At 44.7% G+C, this 20,256-nt stretch overlaps 1 protein-coding gene across 1 annotated transcript in view; it reads left to right on the top strand.

Moving 5' to 3' along the window:
* Nucleotides 1–20,256, top strand: part of LOC143316072 (NACHT, LRR and PYD domains-containing protein 3-like) — a 165,425-nt gene that overhangs the window by 90,494 nt on the left and 54,675 nt on the right. The window contains exons 9-12 of the mRNA XM_076723786.1: nt 134–212; nt 371–596; nt 751–2,530; nt 2,616–2,789. Coding sequence (XP_076579901.1) covers nt 134–212; nt 371–596; nt 751–2,530; nt 2,616–2,789 — 2,259 coding nt within the window. The remainder of the gene's footprint in view (nt 1–133; nt 213–370; nt 597–750; nt 2,531–2,615; nt 2,790–20,256) is intronic.

The raw sequence follows: 20,256 nt of genomic DNA, 5'->3' as shown, positions 1-20,256 counted from the left end.
CACTGAGTTCCTTCACCAAATCAACATGTTGTGGTTTTCAGTCAGTTCAGTTTAGCTCAAAGGACCTTCAGCTGGTGTTCGTCTCTGTGTGGACAGACATGATGTGAGCTAATTCTTCATGATTCCTCCACAGAGTCCACCAGGAGAGCTCAGAGGTTCCCAGTGGTCAGTCTGACCAGCAGCATCAAACTCACCTGGACTCCATCTTTATGGTCTGTACACTTACAACAGCTGCTCTCACATCTGTTCTGTTCATAATAATCTCCACGCTGCACTTTTTAGACCAGTGGACCATCAGTCTGTCCAACATGGATCTGATGTTTGCTTCCATGATTTCACTTTGTGTCATTCATATCATCTTCTGTTCCAGCTGCTGGAGGAGAACATTGTCTCTTTTGTGAGGAACGAGCTGAAGAAGATCAAGATGGTTCTGAGTCCAGATGACCCAGAATGCTTAGAGAGTCAGGGGGAGGGTGAGGAGGTGGGCGGTGAGGATGAGGAGCAGAGGAGGAGCAGCAGAGAGGCATTTCTGAAGATCACACAGCACTTCCTGAGGAGAATGAAGGAGGAGGAGCTGGCTGAGCGTCTGCAGAGCAGTAAGAGGATTTCTCTAAAGGTTTAACTGCTGGATCAGTGGAACATTCACTGATCTCAACAGATGGACCAAAATATGTTCAGACAAGGACATGAAATTCTCATCTGAACTTTATCAATCACTTATTGATTTGATTTCGTTGTTTATTCATTCAGGAAGTCCTGGTGGTGTTGGCCAGCTTAAACTGAAATCTAACCTGAAGGAGAAGTTCCAGTGTGTGTTTGAGGGGATCGCTAAAGCAGGAAAGCGGACCCTTCTGAATCAGATCTACACAGAGCTCATCATCACAGAGGGAGGGACTGGACAGGTCAATGATGAACATGAGGTCAGACAGATTGAAACAGCATCCAGGAAACCACACCGACCAGAAACCACAATCAGACAAGAAGACATCTTTAAACCACCTGGACAAGATGAACCAATCAGAACAGTGATGACAAAGGGAGTGGCTGGCATTGGGAAGACGGTCTTAACACAGAAGTTCACTCTGGACTGGGCTGAAGACAAAGTCCACCAGGACATACAGTTCATGTTTCCATTCACTTTCAGAGAGCTGAATGTGCTGAGAGAGAAAAAGTTCAGCTTGGTGGAACTTGTTCATCACTTCTTTCCTGAAACCAAAGAAGCAGGAATCTGCAGGTTTGAAGAGTTCAGGGTTTTGTTCATCCTTGACGGTCTGGATGAGTGTCGACTTCCTCTGGACTTCCACAACAATGAGATCCTGACTGATGTTACAAAGTCCACCTCAGTGGATGTGCTGCTGACAAACCTCATCAGGAGGAACCTGCTTCCCTCTGCTCGCCTCTGGATAACCACACGACCTGCAGCAGCCAATCAGATCCCCCCTGAGCGTGTTGACATGATGACAGAGATCAGAGGGTTCAATGATGAACAGAAGGAGGAGTACTTCAGGAAGAGGTTCAGAGATAAAGAGCAGGCCAACAGAATCATCTCCCACATCAAGACATCACGAAGCCTCCACATCATGTGCCACATCCCGGTCTTCTGCTGGATCACTGCTACAGTTCTGGAGGATGTGATGAAGACCAGAGAGGAAGGAGAGCTACCCAAGACCCTGACTCAGATGTACATCCACTTCCTGGTGGTTCAGTCCAAAGTGAAGAACATCAAGTATGATGGAGGAGCTGAGTCAGATCCTCAGTGGACTCCAGAGAGCAGGAAGATGATTGAGTCTCTGGGAAAACTGGCTTTTGAACAGATGCAGAAAGGAAACCTGATCTTCTATGAATCAGACCTGACAGAGTGTGGCATCGATATCAGAGCAGCCTCAGTGTACTCAGGAGTGTTCACACAGATCTTCAAAGAGGAGAGAGGACTGTACCGGGACAAGGTGTTCTGCTTCGTCCATCTGAGTGTTCAGGAGTTTCTGGCTGCTCTTCATGTGCATCTGACATTCATCAAGTCTGGAGTCAATCTGCTGTCAGAAGAACAAACAACCAACCATGAATCTGCAGAGACACACTTCTACCAGAGTGCAGTGGACAAGGCCTCAGAGAGTCCAAATGGACATCTGGACTTGTTCCTCCGATTCCTCCTGGGACTTTCCCTGCAGACCAATCAGACTCTCCTACGAGGCCTGCCTACACAGACAGGAAGTGGCTCAGAAACTAGTCAGGTAACAGTCGAGTACATCAAGAAGAAGATCGAGGAGACACCTTCTGCAGAGCGAAGCATCAATCTGTTCCACTGTCTGAATGAACTGAATGATCGCTCTCTGGTGGATCAGATCCAACAGTCCTTGAGTTCAGGAAGTCTCTCCACAGATGAACTGTCTCCTGCTCAGTGGTCAGCTCTGGTCTTCATCTTACTGTCATCAGAAAAAGACCTGGACACTTTTGACCTGACGAAATTCTCTGCTTCAGAGGAGGCTCTTCTGAGGCTGCTGCCAGTGGTCAAAGCCTCCAACAAAGCTCTGTAAGTACAGAGATAGTGAAGTGTCTTCATCAATAAATACTCTGATATCTAACTTACTGTTTGCTTCCTTCTTGTGTCTCTTCAGACTGAGTGTCTGTCACCTCTCAGAGAGAAGCTGTGAAGCTCTGTCCTCAGTCCTCAGATCCCAGTCCTCCAGTCTGAGAGAGCTGGACCTGAGTCACAACAACCTGCAGGATTCAGGAGTGAAGCTGCTGTCTGCTGGACTGGAGAGTCCACACTGTGCACTGGAGACTCTCAGGTCAGATCAAGTTACGGTTTGTTGTAATAGCGTTGACGTCTGTCTCTAACCTCAGAGGTCCACACGTTTGACACATAAATACGTTGATTGGCAGATTTTTTCTCTCAAAGTACCTTTTATTGATGAAGTCTGGCTGAGATGGAAATCCTCATTTCTGTTTTGTTGTCATGTGACTTTGATTAGTGGACGTCACTTTATTCCTGATTTAGTCATGATTAATTACCACAGAGGTGTCGCTGAGGACCTCAGGAAGTGAAGTGTTGAGTGTGAAGTCATTGACCTGAAACACAGAAACTGTTGAGAATTATTATGTGTTGTAAATCCTCCCACATGATGCTGCTCAGCCTATCAGATCTCTGCATTTTGAGAGCAATGATTTGACGGACACAGCAGGACCCTCAGATGATCTTCCATGTGTGTTGTTCTGTGTGTTTGCAGGCTGTCAGGCTGTCTGATCACAGAGGAAGGCTGTGCTTCTCTGGCCTCAGCTCTGAGATCCAACCCCTCCCATCTGAGAGAGCTGGACCTGAGCTACAATCATCCAGGAGACTCAGGAGTGAAGCTGCTGTCTTCTGGACTGGAGGATCCTCACTGCAGACTGGACACTCTCAGGTACGAAGAGGCTGCTGCAGCCACAGTCAGTCAGTGTGAAAGAGGAGGAAGAGCTGGAAATGTGTTGTCTGTCTTTTTGGTTGATGGTGGATGTGAGTGAGACATGAACAATCACACATGTAGGAAACCTTTGTCCTTTGATCACAACTTAAACACTGGTTGAATATGAAAAGAACATATTTGTGTTGGAGGTCTCAAGGAGAACATCTCCAGGAACAAACATGATAATGACCTGTTGGTCATAATTGATGCCGTTTGGACAGATCTCTGCATGGAAAAAGAACTGTCTGTCAGTTTGACAAATGTCCTTTTTGTCCTCAAAAGACATAAAAACAAGCTTCCAATAAGTCCAAAGCAGTTCTATTTAGTTCAAACTGCTGGAACCTGACAACCACAGGACAGAGCAGGACTTTTGAGATGCTTCATTCAAGTGTTTTCCTCAAAATGTTGGACTGTTCCTTCATCAGTGGAGAACAATTGGACTGAACATGGTCGTCACGGCAAACATGGCTTGTAAATATTTCCATTAGTGATGTGTCTGTCGTGAACGAAACGGCTCTTAGAGCCGGCTCTTTGAAGTGAATGATCGGAGTCGGCTCCTGCCTGGGAGCCGGAGCAGGAGCCGCTTTGGGTTTTTTTTTTTTTGTTTTTTCTCGACTTTTTTTCCATTCAAGCTGCACGTGATTGGTCAACTACATGATGTGTGGTGGCTTCTGTGTGTACACACTGAGCAGGAGGGGGAGGAGCGGGGGTTACAGACACAGCGCGCGCGCGCGCGCGCACACACACACACACACACAGAGCTGCGACAGACTAAATGCTGGAAAGGTGAGAAAATGAGTGACCGCAGGCAATGCAGTAAAATTTGATATAAACTATGTTTTGCACATTAGTAATTAATTTTACATAAAATTTTACATTATTTTGGTAATAAATAAATTTAAGCAACAAAAAATCTGAAGAGCCACTTGGGAGCCAAAAGAGCCGGCTCTTTTATGAGAGCCGAGCCGTGAGAACCGGCTCTCTTAAAAGAGCCGGAATTCCCATCACTAATTTCCATGTGCAGACATCAAGTGGCTCTTCTTGTTCTGGTGAACTTCAGGAAGTTTGACATGAAAATATTTCCACACAACAGAGTCATGATGACTTGTCTCAGATATTGAATTTATTGACAGTATTCACACTTCTAATGAACACATGAAGCATGGTCACATATGGGACATGACGAGGAGAACCGTGTCCAATAATTAATGATTAAAGCTCTGTTGGTTTGTTGAGTGAAGACAAAGTCAGACTGATTATTAATCATTACAGGTGGGAGAACGAGAGAGCGATCAATGAGTGAAGCAGCTTAGAATGGAAGTCAGCAACAGATTGAAATGAGGAAATGAGCTGATCAGAATCAGAAATCAGAAAAAGCTTTATTGCCAGGTACGATTTTACACATACGAGGAATTTGTTGTGGTGAAGTTGGTGTATGACACATCTCCTAAAAAATAAGAGTACAAAATATAACAATATAAATATATATACACAAATATATATATATGCAAATTTTCTGGAAACACAGTCTGTTTTTTCAGAAAGAAGTCCAAGCTGAGCGTTGTAATGTAATGCATAGAGTTGTATCTAAGTCAATGTGACAAGATGAGGCAGAGGTGTGAAGAGTGCCAGGCGGGGTTCTGGGCCTTGTTGATAAGGCTGACAGCAGACGGGGAAAAACTGTCCTTGTGGCGTGAGGTTTTGGTCCTGATGGACTGCAGCCTCCTGCCAGAGGGGAGTGACTCAAAGAGTTTGTGTCCGGGGTGAGGGGGATCAGCCACAATCTTTTCTGTACGCCTCAGGGTCCTGGAGGCGTACAGGTCCTGGAGAGATGGGAGATTGCAGCCAATCACCTTCTCTGCAGACTGAATGACATGCTGCAGTCTGCCCTTGTCCTTGGTGGTGGCAGCAGCGTACCAGATGGTGATGGAGGAGGTGAGGATGGACTCAATGATGGCTGGGTAGAAGTGCACCATCATTGTCTTTGGCAGGCTGAATTTCTTCAGCTGCCGTAGGAAGTACATCCTCTGCTGTGCTTTCTTGATGAGGGAGCTGATGTTCGACTCCCACTTGAGGTCCTGGGAGATGATAGTTCCCAGGAAGCGGAAAGACTCCACAGTGTCAATAGTGGAGTCACAGAGGGTGATGGGGGCAGGTGAGGCTGAGTTCTTCCTGTTGTCCACAACCATCTCTACTGTCTTTAGAGCGTTGAGCTCCAGGTTGTTCTGATTGCACCAGGTCACCAGATGGTCAACCTCCCACCTGTAGGCGGACTCGTCGCCATCAGAGATGAGTCCGGTCAGGGTGGTGTCGTCCGCAAACTTCAGGAGCTTGACAGACTGGTGACTGGAGGTGCAGCTGTTTGTATACAGGGAGAAGAGCAGAGGAGAAAGAACGCAGCCCTGGGGGGTGCTGATGGACTTTATGTCGGAGACGTGTTTCCCCAGCTTCACGCACTGTTTCCTGTCAGACAGAAAGTCTGTAATCCATCTGCAAGTGGAGTCAGGCACGCTCAGCTGGGAGAGCTTCTCCTGAAGCAGAGTTGGGATGATGGTGTTGAAGGCAGAGCTGAAATCCACAACCAGGATCCTACCGTAGGTTCCTGCAGAGTCCAGGTGCTGGAGGATGAAGTGGAGGGCCAAGTTGACTGCATCGTCTACAGACCTCTTGGCTCTGTAGGCAAACTGCAGGGGGTCCAGGAGAGGGTCAGTGATGTCTTTGATGTGTGAGAGCACAAGGCGCTCAAAGGACTTCATGACCACAGAGGTCAGGGCGACGGGTCTGAAGTTGTTAAGTCCTGTGGTCCTTGACTTCTTGGGAACAGGGATGATGGTTGAAGACTTGAAGCAGGCTGGCACGTGACATGTCTCCAGTGAGGTGTTAAAAATGTCTGTGAACACTGGAGACAGCTGATCAGCGCAGTGCTTCAAGGCAGACAGGGAGACAGAATCCGGTCCAGCTGCTTTCCAGGGGTTCTGTCTCCTGAAGAGTTTGTTGACGTCCCTCTCATGGATGGAAAGAGTCGTCACTGAGGTGGGTGGGGAGGGGGAGGGGGGGCCTTTAAGGTGGGCATTGGTGGAGGTGACTGGAGCTGGAGCTGTTGGGAGGTGTGGTGGGGGATGGTTGCTGGACTGTCCCTTTGTCTTTCAAAGGGGCAGGAGAACTCGTTCAGGTCGTTGGCTAGGCATCAATCGTTGATGGAGTGGGGGGCTTGAGGCTTGTAGTTTGTGATCTGCCTGAGCCCTTTCCAGACAGACGCAGAGTCGTTATCTGAGAACTGGTGTTGGAGCTTCTCAGAGTACAGTCTTTTAGCCTCTTTCACCGCCTTGCTAAACTTGTACTTCAACTCTTTGTATCTGTCTTTGTCCCAACTCCTGAAGGCCTCTTCCTTTGCCAACCTTAGCTGTCTGAGTTGGGCTGTGAACCAGGGTTTGTTGTTGTTGCAACTCACCCTGGTGCGTGATGGAACACAGCAGTCCTCACAGAAGCTGATGTAGGACGTTACAGCCTCTGTGTACTCATCCAGACTGTTGGTAGCAGTCCTGAACACATCCCAGTCAGTAGAGTCCAAACATGCCTGGAGATCCTCCACAGCCTCGCTGGTCCACTTCCTTGATGTCGTCACTACAGGTTTGCAGAGCTTTAGTTTCTGCCTGTACGCAGGAATCAGGTGTACCATGACGTGGTCAGACTGGCCCAGTGCAGCACGGGGGACGGCGTGATAAGCACCCCTGACTGTGGTGTAACAGTGATCCAGAATATTCTCCTCTCCGGTCGGGCATTTGATAAACTGTCTGTATTTAGGGAGTTCGTGCGTGAGGTTACCTTTGTTAAAGTCGCCAAGGACAATAACTAAAGAGCCCGGGTTGGTCTGCTCCACACGCAGTATCTGGTCAGCGAGCATACGCTGTGCTTCCTGCACGTTGGCCTGCGGCGGGATGTAAACACCGACCAGAATGAATGAAGCGAACTCACAGGGTGAATAAAAAGGCTTACAGTTAATGGTGAAAGATTCCAGGGGCCCGTTTCACAAAGCAGGTTTAGTGAAAACTCCGAGTTTGTTAAGCCTGAAATGAAGGAAACTCTGAGTTTTCCGTTTCACAAAGGGAGGTAACTCAAACCAGAGAAAGAGGGGTAACTCTAGCCTGTTTCACAGAGAGAGGTAACTTAAGCTCTCGGTCAGTTACCATAGTAACAGACTCTATGAACCTAACCTGGTCGGGACCAGGTTTTTCTCAATGAACCTCGAGTTTCTCTCTGTCTCCGCCCTCTGTCAGCCACACACGGTATTTGATTTCCTCATTCATTCGTCAGCAGGCGAGTTTTGGGATAACATAGTTCTGCCGTCTGTTATTTAAAAAAATCAGTCAGTAGGCACTTTTTTTCACTAACATGTCCTTTTGACAACGATCCCGTGGATGAAGGTGCAGCATTACTGCGCAGGGAATTAAATATTCGTCGGGAGATGGTTATCAGACCGCGCATAGACGTTCTGGCATTTCCAGACAATTATCTTTTTGAACGGTACCGTTTCACGTCACAGTCCATCATCTACATACACAACCTAATCCGTCCTTACATTTGCAACATTACCAGCCGGAGTCATGCTCTCACATCCCAGCAGATATTGTGTGTTGCGCTGCGTTTCTTTGCGCAGCATTATGTTGGTGATAAAACAACTACACAGTCAAACAGCCACTTAATATTTACTTTACAATGTAACACATGATCATAATGAGGTACCCCCATTAAATTATACCGTGTCTTCCCTGTTTGAACAATGTTTTTATGCTTCATCTTGAGCTGCTGCCAAGTGCACTTCTCCTCCGCGGGATTGCACCTACATGAAATAAATTAATGAGCTACCATTCAAGCAGTTTTCCCCTGTAATATTGTGATTGCAAAGGACTACATTTAAACTTACGCATTGACCCGAGCAGCAATGTTCCCCCACGCCGCCTCCCTCTCTTTTGCAGCTGCAGCGGTGTTACACTTTTTTCTAAAAACATGCTCAAATTCGCCGTATGAGTGCATTAAGATTTCGAGTTCCAGTGGGGTAAAAAACGCAGCCCTCCTGTTCCCCGTCGCCATGGTGACTCGTCGAATCGGGGCTCCATTGATGTTGGCTTTTTATAGTTGTGGTGTACGCGCTTAACTCTGAGTTAACCTACTCTGAGTTGACTGAACTAACTCAAATCACCTGTTCTGAAACCGGAAACTCTGAGTTTCCTATCTCAGGCTAGATCAACTCAGGGTTCAGGATTAGACTCGGAGTTTGTTGAACCTCCTTTGTGAAACGGGCCCCAGGTCAGAACAGTGCTGCTCAATCACTGTCAAGATCAAGATCAATATTCCTTTATTTGTCCCGCGAGGGGAAATTTCAGAATACAGCAGCATCAGTAAAGATTAGATTAATATAAGAAGTGCAATGCAGATTAGAAACAAAACAGTATATACAAAAGAGTGAGAATTTGAATAAAAATAAAAAGAAAGAAATTGTAAAAAAAATTGTAAGAAATTGTAGATCGTATTTACAGATTGTTATGTACGTTTTTATTGCACAGTTTATTGTCCAGACTATTGCACTGACTACTTGGAGTAGTTTTTATTGTACAGTCTGACAGCTGCAGGGAGGAATGACCTGCGATACCGCTCTTTCACACACTTTGGATGTAGCATCCTGTCACTGATGGAGCTCCTCAGTGCAGTGAGTGTGTTTTGGAGGGGGTGGGAGTCATTGTCTGTCATGGAGGACAGCTTGGCTGTCATCCCCCCCCCCCACCTCCTCCACCAGTTCCAGAGGGCATCCCAGGACAGAGCTGGCCTTCTTGATAAGTTTGTCCAGCCTCTTCCTGTCAGCTGTAGTGATGCTGCTCCCCCAGCAGACTACACCATAGAAAATGGCAGAGGCCACAACAGAGTCATAGAAGGTCTTTAGGAGTGCCCCAAGCACCCCAAAAGACCTCAGCCTCCTGAGCAGATAGAGTCTGCTCTGTCCTTTCTTGTAAAGTGCAGTGGTGTTATGAGTCCAGTCCAATTTATTGTTCAGATGAACACCCAGGTACTTATAAGATGTCACCATCTCAATGTCCCTTCCCTGGATGTTCACTGGTGTTGGTGAAGAGTGCGGGCGCCGGCGAAAGTCCACAACCAGCTCCTTGGTTTTACCTGCGTTAATCTGGAGGTGGTTCTGCTGGCACCAGTCCACAAAGTCCTGGATGAGTCCTCTGTATGACCTGTCGTCCCCATCTGTGATGAGGCCAACAATGGCAGAGTCATCAGAGAACTTCTGCAGGTGGCAAGTGGGTGACAGGTGTGAAAAGTCACGTTGTTGCACCAACCACTGTTGATGTAGAAACAGATTCCTCCACCTTTAGTTTTGCCGGAAAGTTCTGTGTCTCTGTCCGCACGGTGGAGTTGGAAGTCAGCCAGCTGCAGCACAGAATCCGGTATTAATCCACAGAGCCACGTCTCGAAGTAGCACAAAACTGCAGATGAAGAAAAGTCCATTTTTACCCAACAGCAGTTGCAATTCCTCCAGTTTGTTGGGCAGTGAACGCACGTTAGAGAGAAATATTCCAGGTAACGCTGTGCATAGTCCGCGCTGGCGAAGGCGCACAAGCGCGCTGGCCCATTTTCCTCTCCTCTGGCGTTTCACTGTGTGAGCAAGGGTGAGCGCACCTTTGACCAGTATATCCAAAATTTCCACTGTTGGGAGCAGAAATTTAGGAAATAAATCCTCTGGTGTTGCTCCCCTGATGTTCATGAGCTCTTCTCTGTTGAAAGAGCTCCGGGTACCATCACACAAAGCAGGTTTAAAGCACAAAACAAAACAAAACAACGCGCACCAACACACCGAGGCAGCCGTCCACGGCGCCATCTTGATAATATGAAGGCAGATTTAATGATGAGAGAGAATCAGTGTCGCTGTCAGTGTCTGAGCAGAGCTAAAGAGGTTTAGGAGCAGCAGGGAGAAGCAGGCCGGATAAACATGTTGTGTGTATGAGAGTGATGTAACGTCCATGTTTGCATGCTGAAAGAGGAGGTGCTGCTCTGACCCCCCTCCTCCTTTCAGGGTGGAGCCTGCCGGAGTCCGATGGTTGAGACCAGGTCTGAGGAAGTGTAAGTGTGTCTTTAATTTGACTGATGAAAACAAAGCAGAGCACATTCAGCCATCTTCAAACTGTGACATCACTCATTCACATCTCTGATGTCATCATCAAACTGTCCATCAATCAACAGATGATGGATCAATAACTGCAGCTGTTTTCTTCTTCTTTCCATCAGATTCCTGTGAACTCAAACTGGACACAAACACAGTGAGCAGAAACATCAAACTGTCTGACAACAACAGGACGATGACGTATGTGGAGGAGGATCAGTCATATCCTGATCATCCAGACAGGTTTGACCACTGGCCTCAGCTGCTGTGTGGAACTGGTCTGACTGGTCGCTGTTACTGGGAGGTCGAGTGGAGAGGAAGAGTTTCTATATCAGTGAGTTACAGAAGAATCGGAAGGAAAGGAGACAGTAGACAGTGTTTGTTTGGATGGAATGATCAGTCCTGGAGACTTTACTGCTCTGATGATGAAGGTTACTCTGTCTGTCACAATCAGAGAATAACTTCCGCCTCCTCTTCATCTCTCTCTGACAGAGTAGGAGTGTATGTGGACTGTCCTGCTGGCACTCTGTCCTTCTACAGTGTCTCCTCTGACTCACTGATCCACCTCCACACCTTCAACACCACATTCACTGAACCTCTTTATCCTGGCTTTGGGCTCAGGATCTGGTCCTGGTTTGGTTCCTCAGTGTCTCTGTGTCCTCTGTAGGAGGGAGAGTCTCCTCCTGTTAGAGAAACACTGCTGAACAGATTGGTTGAGTCTGTGCAGGATCTCAGTCACATCAGTCTTTCAGGTTATTGGAATAAAATGATCATTGAACTTTGTTGAAAATGATTGAAAAGATTCCTCATTTACTTTGTGAACTTCTTCCACTTCCAGTCCTTTAAAGATGGAAGCTGTGATCATTAAACTGTGGAAACGCTGTTGACTTGAACCTTCAGCTGTGTGTTGATTTTATTCTGGATCTTGTTCCAATCAAAGCTGAATGTTGCTGTGAGTGTTTTCTGGTCTTTCTTCAGGTCAGGACTGCTGACCGGACTCAGCTGAAAGATACGGAGAAACGTTTCTGATGCTGTTGTCCATGCAGAAATGTTTTTTTTTTTTTTCCAGTTTGGTGTAGAAGAAGTCAGTTGGTCTTCACAGAGCCATGACTGGAACCACATCCGACACCTTTGGGATTAACTGGAGCACTGACTGTGAGCCAGACCTGATCACCGACATCAGTGTTGGACCTCAGTGATGCTCTGGTGTCCAACTGGGATCAAACAGCAGCTTCAATATCTGCTGAAAGGCTGAGCGCAGAAGACTGGAGGTTGATGTAGCAGCACAGGCATGAACACGGTGTCACGGTCACGTTAATCAGACACTGAGTGAAAGTTCGGCCGTCCACATACTTTTGGCCACAGTGTGACAAAAAGCCAAAGCGCAGACTGAGATGAAGCTGCTCTCTTTAGTTCAGTGAAGGTGTTTTGTCCTGTCAGGTTTGGAGTCGCCGACACCTTCATGAAACTGTGCAGATTGTCCAGTTCTTCCAGTCCAGCAGGGGGCAGCATCATCCCACTGATGAAGAGGAGGGAGCCCACATGAGGAATCAAAGTGAGTCAGATGAATGGAAACATCACAGAGTCCAGATTTCACACTGAAGACACGACAAACTGTGAACGTTGAGAGGAAACACACGAACAAACGCTGGTTTTCCTGCAAAATCTCTGCTTAATATTCAAAACCTTCCTCTAAAATTCAACCTTCTCTCAATGTTTTCCACAAAATATTTCACATTTTCACCATTTTACTGCAGTGTCGTACTGACTGAGTTTCTGTGTGTTTCTGTGTGTATTTCTGTGTGTTGTTGTGTATTGTGATGTGACTCTGTCCTCCAAACGTTTGAAATGTCACTTTTTCTTCTTAAATTAGGACTTTTTGTACGTTTTATCTTCTAAATTGTGTGATTTTATTGTCAAATGTTGTGTTTCTTCCTCTGTGTGTTTTAAAGGTTGTGTGTCTGTGTGTCGATGTGTGTTGTGCTTTTTGTGCATCAGTGTGTCCTTGTTGCTGTTGTCATGAGGACGTTGATCATGTGATCAGCTGATTCTCTCACTTTAAACTCATCCAGACGTTCCATCATCACTTTCAGCCTCCTGAACACACAAACACACGGTGAGTCTCTTCCACTTTGATCACATTCATGAAATCAGATGAACTTTTGTTCCATTTCCTCCAAACTTTACTGTAAACTGATTTCATTCAGTCACAGCTGAAATCACTCAGTCGTTTGTTGGTGCTGAATTATTGAACCAAGCTGCATTGAAATCATCAGGTTGGTCCATTTGGTCTTTATTTAAAGTTTCTGTTCAATAGTTTGATCTAAAAAATGTAAAATTTCATCTTAAAACTGCAAAACTATGGTCAAAAATCCAGTCGATCGATCAACTGAAGACACGATGTTCATACTAACGGGCTGCTTCTGCTGCTGTTTGATGTCTGAATATTGATCTCATACAAAAGGTCTTAATGTTTTATTTTGACGGTTTGAATCAGGTGGTTTGTTTTGAAGTTTAGTCAGATGTTAAACATAAAGTGGAAACCAAAACATGTGAAAGGTGTGAAAGTGGAGAAGTATTTCCCAGACAAAGAGCTGTTCATGGAGTCAGTCAGGTCAAACATGAAGTGCAGAGGGAAAGGAGGTCTGTCTGAACAGGAAGTGTACAGGCTGAGGACATTTGGACAGAAAGTCAGACAAGAACTGAACAGAGATGATGGAGAGGACACAGAATAATGTCTCTGTTCTTTTGACACTGTGTTTATGGGTGGTCAGTTTAAATAACAGCTGACCCTTTGTTGTTGACGTGTCCTTCCTCCTCAGACCTCCTGAAGGGACGCGGGGGGGAAAGGTCAATTGCAGGTCTGTTCTCCTACAGGATGACGTTGAGGAAGACTCTGATGATGAGAATGAGGTGAAAATATATGCAGCTAAAAGCAGCGTGAAGCCATTGAAAGACCAAAAACATCTTCCTGATAAAAGAACCAAAAGGAATAAAAGTGAGATGTTTCTGAGAAACGTTCCACTAGAGGGCACAACTCTCCAGATTAAATCCAGGTCTCAGCGAGAAGGAGGAAATCCAGATGAAGGCGTGCTGAGAGTCGACGGAGAGCGGGAGAGATAAATCGAACAAAGAAATATGAAAAATTAGTTGGTGGATTTGGCATAATCTGGACTGTGACTGGAGCAGGATGGCAAGTAGTAGTGGTGGTGGATCGGATGATGATGATATGATGATGGGTTGGACTCCACTTCAGAGTCAGAGAGAGAAAGGAGGAAATGGGAGATGAACGCCTCCAAACAAACGCTGTCTTATAGACGATGAAGAAAGACATGATGTGAGGAAAAAACTAATGACGGAGGAGGACGACAAGATTATTCTTCAACTTAAAGCAGGGCATGATATTTCATCTGTAAGTCCGATTACTCTAACGAATGGTTTGAAGGAAGCACTTGGAGATGTTGAAGTGGCGAAAGTATTAAGAGACGGCAGTTTGTTTGTGAAATGTAAGAATGCTGGGCAAAGAGACGAGGCACTTACATGACAAAGTGTGTGCAAGAAAGAAGAACCAGAGAGGAAAGCAGTGGGAGGGGGCAGCGGTGTCAGAGGAGTGATATCAGGAACACCTGTAGGAGAGAACCTGGGAGAAGAGAAAAAGTTGATCAAAGGAAGAAATGTGGAGGGAATAAAACGGCTGCAGGCATTCAGGAATGGTGAGATAACTGACAGCACATCAATAATGACAGAGTTCAAAGACCAGATTCTCCCTGATAAAGTGATGGTGGGATACATGAGCTTCAATGTTAGAACATACGAGCCACCTGTGCTCAGATGCTTGAAATGTCAAAGATATGGACACATTGCCACAGTGTGCAGAGGGAAGCAGAGGTGTGGAAGGTGTGAGGGGAGCACGCTTATGGAGGATATGGGGACAACACACCAGCTAAATGTTGTAATTGTGGAGGAACCCATACAGCATATATGGAGGGTGCAGAGTGAAGAAACATGCCACTGAAATCCAACAGGTGAGAGCAGAACAGAGAGTGACTGACGCAGAGGCAGTGAAGATTGTTGGCAAGGAAAACAGAAAGAAGAATAGACCTACGGCTCGACACGAGGAAGAAAGTACACACATCCATCAGACAGGACTGACAACTGACACACTAGTTCTGTTCTTGGCCGATGTCATTAACTGGTCAGAACAAGCAAAAACAAAAACTGAAAAGATCAAGATCATTGTGTAACCAGCAGCAAAGTAGACCTCACAGACCTCAGTCAAGGAGAGGGGACGTCAGACAGCAGTCAGCAACTTGCTAGAAGTCTCTTTGCAGATGGACAAGAGTTTAAAGGATATATCAAGGAATTAGTAGTATAACCAGACATTATTTTTGTACAGGAAACATGGCTCAAACCAACTCTGGTCTTTATTATTAAAGGATACTCTAGCACTGTAGTCACTGAGGTGTGGATAAAGGCAGGAAGTATGAAAAGAATTAGTTTTTATAATCCCCGTCAGCAATTAGACAAAGAAAAGATGGAATCCATCTCAGATGATTGGAGAGGGAAAGTCATCTGGTGTGTAGAATTTAATGCTCACAGCACAGTGTGGGGGGACCAAGACGATCCAAATGGGGAAAGTATAGAAGAAAGTCTGGAAGAGAAAGAGATGCTGTGTTTAAATAATGGTTTAGGCACCAGGGTGAACCTGGCGAGGGGCACAGAATCAGCAAGTGACCTCACTTTGGTCTCACAATCTCCTGCAGCAATAAGTAATTGGGAAGTCTTAAGGGGGAGCACAGTGGGTAGTGATCACTATCCGATATCTGTTTATAGGAATAGAAAAGGATATTGACCAGAATAAGGGAGAAGGGAGGTGGAAATTTGAGGAAGCAAATTGGAACAAATTCAGAGCATTAAGTGAGGACAAAATGCAAATGATAGATATAAACCAACCAGTAAACGAACTGAACAATGACATTTGTAAAAGTATAGTGGGAGCAGCAAAGGAGTTCATCCCAAGAAGTGTTGGGAATAAAAAGGAAAGATTAGTCCCATGGTGGACAAGTGAATGCACAAAAGCAATAAAGGCTCGAAACAAATCCTTTAGAGTCTTAAAAAAATCTCTCTATTTAGAATTTAATCATTTCTAAGAAACAACAAGCAGTAGTGAGGAGAGTAATAAGGAAGACAAAAAGAGAGTATTGGAGGAGGTATTGTGAGTCACTAGGAAGGAGTACTCCACTGGATAGAGTGTGGGGTTTGATAAAAACAATGTCAAGTCATAGGAAAGAGTTTGGATACCCAGTCATGACAAGTGATCGGAAAATGGTCAGAAATAATGAGGAAAAGCAGAACTGTTAGCAAAGGCTTTTGTTAAAGTGCACAGCACAGGAAATTTGAGTGATGAATAAAAGAGAGGTCGAGAAGGGACAATATGAAGAAACATGGAAACTATACAGGGTGAAGAGGAGGATGAAAATACAATTAACCTGCAGTTTTCAACGACAGAGCTGAATGATGCCTTGAAAAATCTGGAAAGACGACTCCGGGAAAAGATCAAATAAGTGACTGTATGTTAAATAATCTGAGTGACCAAAGTCAAAAGATTTTACTGAAATGACATAATAGGATATGGGAAGATGGGAAATTACCAGATCAGTGGAAAGAGTCCATAATTGTTCCTACCTGTAAACCAGGTAAGGATCCAAGTTTGGCAGAGAGTTACAGAGCGATAGCCCGAACATCACATGTTGGTAAAATTATGGAAAAAAGATTAACGAAAGGCTGGTCTGTTATTTAGAAAGGAGGGAGAAATGAAATGCTGTCAGAGCGGATTCAGGAAAGGAAGGAGTGCTGTAGATCCCGCTCTGTGTTCAGAACATGAAATTAGGAAAGCTCAGGTAAATAAAGAGGATGTAGTGGCTGTGTTTGGATGTGGAAAAAGCCCATGACATGATGTGGAGGGAGGGGCTGCTAATCACACTGTATCATATGGGGATAAGGAGGAAATGTACAGGTGGATTAAGCATCTTTAACAGACAGGATGACATCAGTACAGAGTAGAGAATGGAGCCCCTCAGGGCACTATTATAAGTCCACTTCTGTTTTCAATGATGATAAATGACATATTCAGTCCTACAGACAGGTCCACAGGGACCTCTTTATTTGCAGATGATGGGATTGATGTGGAAAATGATGTGGAAAAGGGGACAGAACGTGACATTCAATGCTAGGAAATCACAAGAACAACAAGGAAGGTGGAAGCTTGGGCTTTGGAGTGGGGCTTTAGGTTCTCAGTTACAAAGACAAAGGCAGTTATCTTTTCTAAAAAGAAAACACAAAACCAAATCAGTCTTAAACTATATGGACAACATCTAGAAATAGTAGATTGATTTAAGTACTTAGAGATTTGGTTTGACAAGAAGATAACATGAAAAATACATATTGAGAAAACAGTTGAAAAGTGTAAAAGATGTTAAATATTGTTTGGTGTTTAAAGGGCAGAGAATGGGGAGCAAACAGAGCATCTTTGAAATCATTTTATGTGTGTGTTTAATCCATTCAGTTATTGATTATGGATGGATAGAGTATGAATCAGCATCAAATACAATGCTGAAAAAACTGGATGTCATGGTGAAATGCCACTGGAATTAAGAAGAGAACAGATTTCATTAAACTACTGGGCAAAGCTAAGAGGACATGAGGAAAATCATCCGGGTCAGAAAACGATCAAACCGTGCCAAGAGAAAGGAAAAGGACAGGCGAGGAGTTTTGGATGGACAGTTGAGAAACAAACAAAACTGTAGGCCAAGCTGTTCCTCTCTCTGTCGTGCCACCGCGGACAATGGAAGAAGTGAAAGTCCATTTGAAACTGTTAAAGGACCAAAAAGGAAAGATTTGAAGTGCAAACAAAGTTAGAAAGTACATCAATAGAAACTACTCACAGTCTGTTAAAGTACACACAGATGCATCCAAGTCACAGAATAATAAGGTGGGAACAGCTTCTGTAACACCACATTTAGACACAATGTCAAGTAAAAGCATCAGTGATGATTCAGCAGTGTATACAGGGGAGTGACTGGCTATTCTGCTTGCACTGGATTGGATAGAGGAGGTCAGACCACAGAAAGTCCTTAATAGGATCAGATTCAAGCAGTGCTTTAGAAAGTATTAGACACAACCATTCAAACACCAGGCTAGACATCGTACTGGAGATAAAAGATCCACAGAATCAGGAGGACAGGGGTGGAAATTCAGTTCATTTGGGTTCCAGCTCATATTGGATTAGAAGGAAATGAACTGGCAGATAAATATGCTAAGAGTGCAACACGGACTAGAGAAATAAATAATACAGTAAGTCTGAGATTAAATGTATCATCCAATCAAAAATAAATAAGAAATGGCAGGAACGATGGGACAGAGGGAGTAAGGGTAGACACCTCTTTCGGGGGCTTGGTTATGGTGCCTGCCTGAGCAGCAGCAGGTCTCTGAGCTCTGATCCTGTGTGCTATATTTTGCATTTCCATTTTGCCAATTCGACCCTCGACTAATTAATTTAACTCAACAATCGTTACTTGTTCAGGCTGTGAACAAAAATGCCCAAAAAAAGACACACAACAGATTGTCACAGCAACGTGGCGATGACGACGACGAAGCTAGCATGGAGCACTCCTTGGCAGATGGCGAGCAGGACTCGGTGGACGCTGAAGCAGATGAACAAGACGAAGCTGACATTTTAGCCGCCATTCATTTATGGAGAGCAGACCTTTCAATACAACTTAAAGAAGTCGCTTCATCTAATCAAGCAATAAAAGAAGCAATTGATGTATTTTCCTAGAGATTAACCGCAGCGGAGTCCCGCATTGGCAAAGCTGAAGACCTTCTCAGCGTTAGTCCAAGTTCAAGTTCAAGTTCAAGAGCTAACACTAAAACTTGATGACCTCGAGAACAGACACCGAAGATCAAACCTACGACTGATTGGATTGCCCGAGAACACTGAAGGGGAAGACGCGGTTGCATTTCTCCAGACCTGGCTGCCTGAAATCCTCGGACCAGACAAGTTTCTGAGCCCGGTTGTTATTGAACGTGCCCACCGGCTGCCTGGCCGACAAGACCCGAACAGACCTCCGCGCGCTCTCATCATGAAGTTTCTTAACTATCAAGATAAAGTGCGAGTAATGAGAGCAGCTCGACAAAAAGGAAAAGTGATGTACCGAGAGCACCGAGTCATGTTCTTTCCAGACCTATCTGTGGAGGTACAGAAACAACGGCGACAATATGACAACGTGAAGTGGAAACTCCACGAGTTAAACTTGGACTCTGGACTCATATTTCCTGCAAAGATGAGGATTATGCACAAAGGCAGCCGCCACCTGTTCCACACACCAGAAAAACCAGGACCAGGAAACCTTCATTCAGCGGCTTCGTCAGGAAAAATACGAGTAAACAACGGCCAGCATTATGTACGCTAGACCACCACAACATTAAACACATTAATACGACAAATGGAGGACATTATGAATAACTCCACTGTGTTTAACGGCTGTGTTTCATGTACAATTGAATCTAGCTTGGAGTTTCACTCTTGTTCATTTGACAGAGGGGAAATGGGTGATCTATATTTGGTAGTCACCGGGATCGAGTGATTGACCTATATAGTTTAGGTAGAGAGTTTTTTTTGGGTTTTTTTTCCCTCTCTTGCTCCTTTTAAAAAGCATCAGTGAGCATAACCAAGTCGCAACAAGAAGGGAGGGTTCTCTGTATAATCAGATCTGAGGGAGAGGGGAGGGTTATTAGGTTTGTATTGTTATGAGTGTTTTACTGTTCTGTTTGTTGAACTTCAAGGTGCATGTTTTCACAGAAAAGGCAACACGTTATTATCAGCGCCATACCATAATCACAGTGCTTATAAATGAATAAAAATTTAGACGTTGTTCCAGGTTTAAGAAAATTAGTTAAAGTTAAGCAAGTTATGAATAGGATCAAACAATATCATCCAAAAATAGTCTTCTTACAAGAAACGCATTTGCTTTCAAATGAAACAAGTCGGTTAAAGAGGAGATGGCCAGGCCAGGTAATTACCTGCTCTTTATCATCACATGCCAGGGTATTGCAGTGCTTATCCATAAGTCTGTTCCTTTACGTATTCAAAAGACTCTTTTGGATCCTGCGGGGAGATTTATTATTGTACAAGCTTCGCTAATAAACCAAGACCTGATTCTTGTGAATTTATACGGTCCTAATAATGACGATCCAAATTTCTACATTAATTTATTTCTATTAATTTCTTCTCTGCAGGGAGCCTTAATAATTGGTGGTGACTTTAACTGCACCCTTGATCCGAAACTTGATCGCTCTTCAGGCATAGATCCAACCCATGCAAGGAGCAGGAAGATAATCCACCAATTTATGCAGGATCTTAACCACAGCCGCATAGATTACATTATCGTGTCCAAATCACTCACCCTTAATGTTAGTAGTTGTATGTACAAGAGTATTATCATTTCAGACCATGCACTACTTCTGCTCAATTACTCAGCTATGACTACTGTCAAAGGGAAAACTCTATGGCGCCTAAAACCACAGTGGTTACAAAATCCCAAATTCCTCGACTACGTTGGACAAAATAGTGATGAATATTTTCTGTTGAAC

The sequence above is a fragment of the Chaetodon auriga genome, chromosome 23, assembly GCF_051107435.1.
Source record: "Chaetodon auriga isolate fChaAug3 chromosome 23, fChaAug3.hap1, whole genome shotgun sequence".
NCBI lineage: Eukaryota > Metazoa > Chordata > Actinopteri > Chaetodontiformes > Chaetodontidae > Chaetodon > Chaetodon auriga.
The sequence above is the reverse complement of the archived record's forward strand: the minus strand, read 5'-3'. Positions and strand labels throughout refer to the sequence as shown.